The sequence below is a fragment of the Rutidosis leptorrhynchoides genome, chromosome 10, assembly GCF_046630445.1.
Source record: "Rutidosis leptorrhynchoides isolate AG116_Rl617_1_P2 chromosome 10, CSIRO_AGI_Rlap_v1, whole genome shotgun sequence".
NCBI lineage: Eukaryota > Viridiplantae > Streptophyta > Magnoliopsida > Asterales > Asteraceae > Rutidosis > Rutidosis leptorrhynchoides.
Genome location: NC_092342.1, coordinates 15,677,676 through 15,681,413, shown reverse-complemented (window position 1 = coordinate 15,681,413; position 3,738 = coordinate 15,677,676). Strand labels below are relative to the sequence as shown.

The window sequence follows — 3,738 nt, the reverse complement described above, 5'->3', positions numbered from 1 at the left end:
TTAAGTTCATTAAGAACAACACCCCACTTGATAATGGTTTCGTGGTTCCCTACAACAGGTACCTACTCCTAAAATACAACGCCCATATAAATGTGGAGTGGTGTAATCGATCTCGGGCAATAAAATATTTATTCAAGTATCTAAACAAGGGCCCCGACCGAGCCACAATAGTCATTCAAGAAAATGTTATTCCAGGTAGTGAATTCTGTGGCGAAAAAGTGATTGACGTTGACGAGATAAAAAATTATTTAGATTGTCGTTATTTATCTCCCTGCGAAGCGGTCTGGAGATTGTTCTCCTTTGACATCCATTATTCCAAACCATCCGTGATTAAATTGTCATACCATCTTCCAAATCAACAATCGGTGACGCTTCATGATTCATAGAAACTACCTGCTCTGTTACAAAGACAAAGTATTAAAGAAACCATGTTCACACAATGGTTTGAGCTGAACAAAGAGGATCCAGTTGCCCAGTCACTTACTTACGCAAAAATCCCTATACATTATGTATGGAATCAAGATGCGAAAATGTGGACGCCCAGGAAACTAAGGAGCTGTATTGGTCGTATTGTGTATGCACACCCTGCGTCAGGAGAACATTACTATCTACGTATGTTACTAAATATAGTGAAAGGCCCCCGGTCTTTTGAAGAACTCCGCACGGTCAACGGAATATTACACCCAAAGTTTAAAGATGCATGCTTCGCATACGGTTTGATAAATGATGACAGAGAATGGACACACGCCATCTTAGAAGCAAAAAGTTGGGCATCAGGTGCACAATTAAGGGAATTATTTGTCACAATGTTACTATTTTGCCACGTAAATAAACCACTACAATTATGGGAGTTACATTGGGAAGCTTTGTCCGACGACATCGTCCGTAAAAAACAAAAATTATTTAACTTCCCGGACCTAATCCTAACTGAAGCACAGATAAAGAATTACTGTTTAGTGGAAATACAGGGGATACTAAATAGAAATGGAAAGTCCCTAGGTGATTTTCCCGATCTCCCACAACCCGATCCATCGATGCTGACCCAAATGGACAACCGTTTAATTCGAGAAGAGTTAAACTATAATGTTAAAGAGATGCATACATTACACTCAAGGCTTTTCAATTCCCTCAACCCAGAACAACTATCAATATATCAAAAGGTCATCGACGCTGTCACTGAAAAAAAGGAGGTTTCTTTTTCTTATACGGGCCCGGAGGCACCGGGAAGACATTCGTATACAACACTATTCTGGCCAAATTAATATCAGAACGGATGATTGTGCTTGCAGTTGCATCATCAGGTTTGCTTAACTCCCTTTATTTTTTAGTCAGTATATCTTTGCATACAAATTTCACCCATAGTGTTACTTAGATTTCGTAGACACATAACAGAACTACTGGTGTGAAAACCACAGGTATAGCATCTCTCCTTTTACCCGGAGGGTGGACAGCCCATAGCCGATTCGTGATTCCTCTTGAGCTAATGGAGAATAGTACGTGCGGGATCAAACAAAACACGCATTTGGCGGCACTCATGCAAGAAGTGAGATTAATTATCTGGGACGAAGCCCCGATGACACAGAGGTTTGCTTTTGAGGCATTAGACAAAACTTTAAAAGACATTTTAGGTGCTAAAGATGACGATAACAGATTAAAACTTTTTGGTGGTATGCCTATGTTATTAGGCGGTGACTTCAGACAGATCCTTCCCGTAATACCAAAGGGAAAAAGACAAGAGGTTGTTCATGCGTGTATCAACAGGTCAGACCTCTGGCAACATTGTCAATTGCACACACTTTCGCGTGTTATGAGGGTAAACGAATACAACGCCGAAGGACAACTTGATACCCGGAAACAAGAATTCAACGAGTGGGTCCTCAAAATAGGAGAAGGTAAAGTACCCGCACAATGCAAGGATGGGGAAGATGAACCAACATGGGTATGGATTCCACCCAAGTTCATTATTAAGTCCAAAAAAACAGAGATTGAGTCAATTGTGGATGCCATTTTCCCAGATTTCACGTTACACCAGGATGATGAAGAGTACTTGCGTGAACGCGCTATTTTAACACCCCGTAACGACGACGCAAACGCAATCAACAAACACATGTTCAGGAAACTAAATGGTGTAAGCATGACATTCAAAAGCTCCGATGAAATCTGTAAGGGTTCCACAGATAACATTGAACAACACTATGCATATCCAGTTGAGTTCTTGAACAAGCTCAATTTTCCCGGTGTCCCTCCGCATAAACTGAAATTAAAAATAGGACAGCCAGTTATGCTGCTACGAAATCTGGGGCTGAGCGGTGGGATGTGTAACGGAACGTACCTTATTATAACCGACTTCCAACAGTTTGTGCTTCAGGCTAGAATAATCACCGGGTCGCATATTGGGAAAACAGTAATAATTCCTAGAATTGTACTGACATCCACAGAAACCAAATGGCCTTTTGTGATGCAACGAATCCAATTCTCGGTCAGGCCATGTTATGCAATGACAATAAACAAGAGTCAAGGCCAATCGTTGAAATTGGTAGGCCTATACCTCCCTAAGCCCGTCTTCAGCCACGGTCAACTATATGTCGCGCTTTCTAGGGTTACCGACCCCGATGGTCTTAAAATAGTGATGATAGATGACAGTGATCAGAATCTGCAGTCCCACACCCGAAACATTGTCTACAAAGAAACCTTCTTCAATTTAAATCACAATTTATAAAGGTACTGCGTCTTCCTTCTTACTTTCCACATGCTCATTACATTAACCTACTTTATTTTATTCTGCATTAATGATAAGCTTCGTTTTTCCGTCCGTAGTACACCTTCTACGTACCACTAAATCCTAATATTATATACATATATCACATTAACAATCTTCGTTACATGTAGGTGAAATCTAAAGTCCCATACTAATAGTAAAGCATTTATAGTAACTTTTATGTTGTCCCTTAAATTCACCTTGCAGGGAACCGTCCCAACAACCATCTCATATGTAGCTAAATTGATTGTAAAATCGTTTACTCCTCTTCCATGAGGTATGTTATGACTACTCCCTAAATACTACATACATCACTTTGCTACCGTTGTAAACACCCACACAAAAAAAGGCAGTCACTAGAATACTTTCGCCAACAGCTACCTGTATTAGAGCAGTCCCCAATAACCTACGCCCCATGAATGCTTTGTTGCCTGTTATACGATTGTACTTCTCCGATATTTCTACAGATGGCTACTCAGCAAATTTGCCAACACATAGTAATTTTTATTTTTGGTTGGAAAGTTTGCCTACAGGTCTTATCCACTAACAATACAGGTTTGTTTCGTGTAAACAGGAACGGTAGCGCCCCACCCTCCTTCATCAGACTGCCATTGAGAACATCACTGATTTGGTGAAGTTACAACTCGACAGCCCAGGTTTACCACTTACATCACACGCATTGCACCGGAATAACTTACATGTTTATGATTACTCCTTTGTATGCCAACATACAGTTAGGCGTTTGTAGTTGTCCTGGAATTTCATGTTTATGTTCAAATTGTAACTTAATCAGCGTACAAGTTTTGGTTTAGCTGGAACTTTATATTACTGGGCAAGTTTTGGTCTATGCACTGCATCTGCCCATAGTAGATAATGTATCAACTTAACCAAGTTTCCCATCTATTATTCAACCTGCTTTAGTGGCTATGACAATTGATATTGGATTTGTGTCACGTTCATTCATTAACTGTTGCAATTAG

The 3,738-nt window shown here is 40.2% G+C and overlaps 2 protein-coding genes across 2 annotated transcripts; both read left to right on the top strand.

The window, feature by feature from the left end:
* Positions 1-428: 428 nt before the first annotated feature.
* Positions 429-1,262, top strand: LOC139870053 (uncharacterized). Its single transcript, XM_071857906.1, has one exon. The coding sequence runs from the start codon at positions 429-431 to the stop codon at positions 1,260-1,262; it is 834 nt and encodes a 277-aa protein (XP_071714007.1).
* A 221-nt stretch (positions 1,263-1,483) lies between these two features.
* LOC139870052 (uncharacterized) lies at positions 1,484-2,719 on the top strand. Its single transcript, XM_071857905.1, has one exon. The coding sequence runs from the start codon at positions 1,484-1,486 to the stop codon at positions 2,717-2,719; it is 1,236 nt and encodes a 411-aa protein (XP_071714006.1).
* The last annotated feature ends 1,019 nt before the right edge of the window (positions 2,720-3,738 follow it).

Excerpts from the sequence above, each read along its gene's own strand:
- LOC139870053 (XM_071857906.1), top strand. The coding sequence starts at position 429 with ATGTTCACACAATGGTTTGAGCTGAACAAAGAGGATCCAGTTGCCCAG.
- LOC139870052 (XM_071857905.1), top strand. The coding sequence starts at position 1,484 with ATGGAGAATAGTACGTGCGGGATCAAACAAAACACGCATTTGGCGGCA.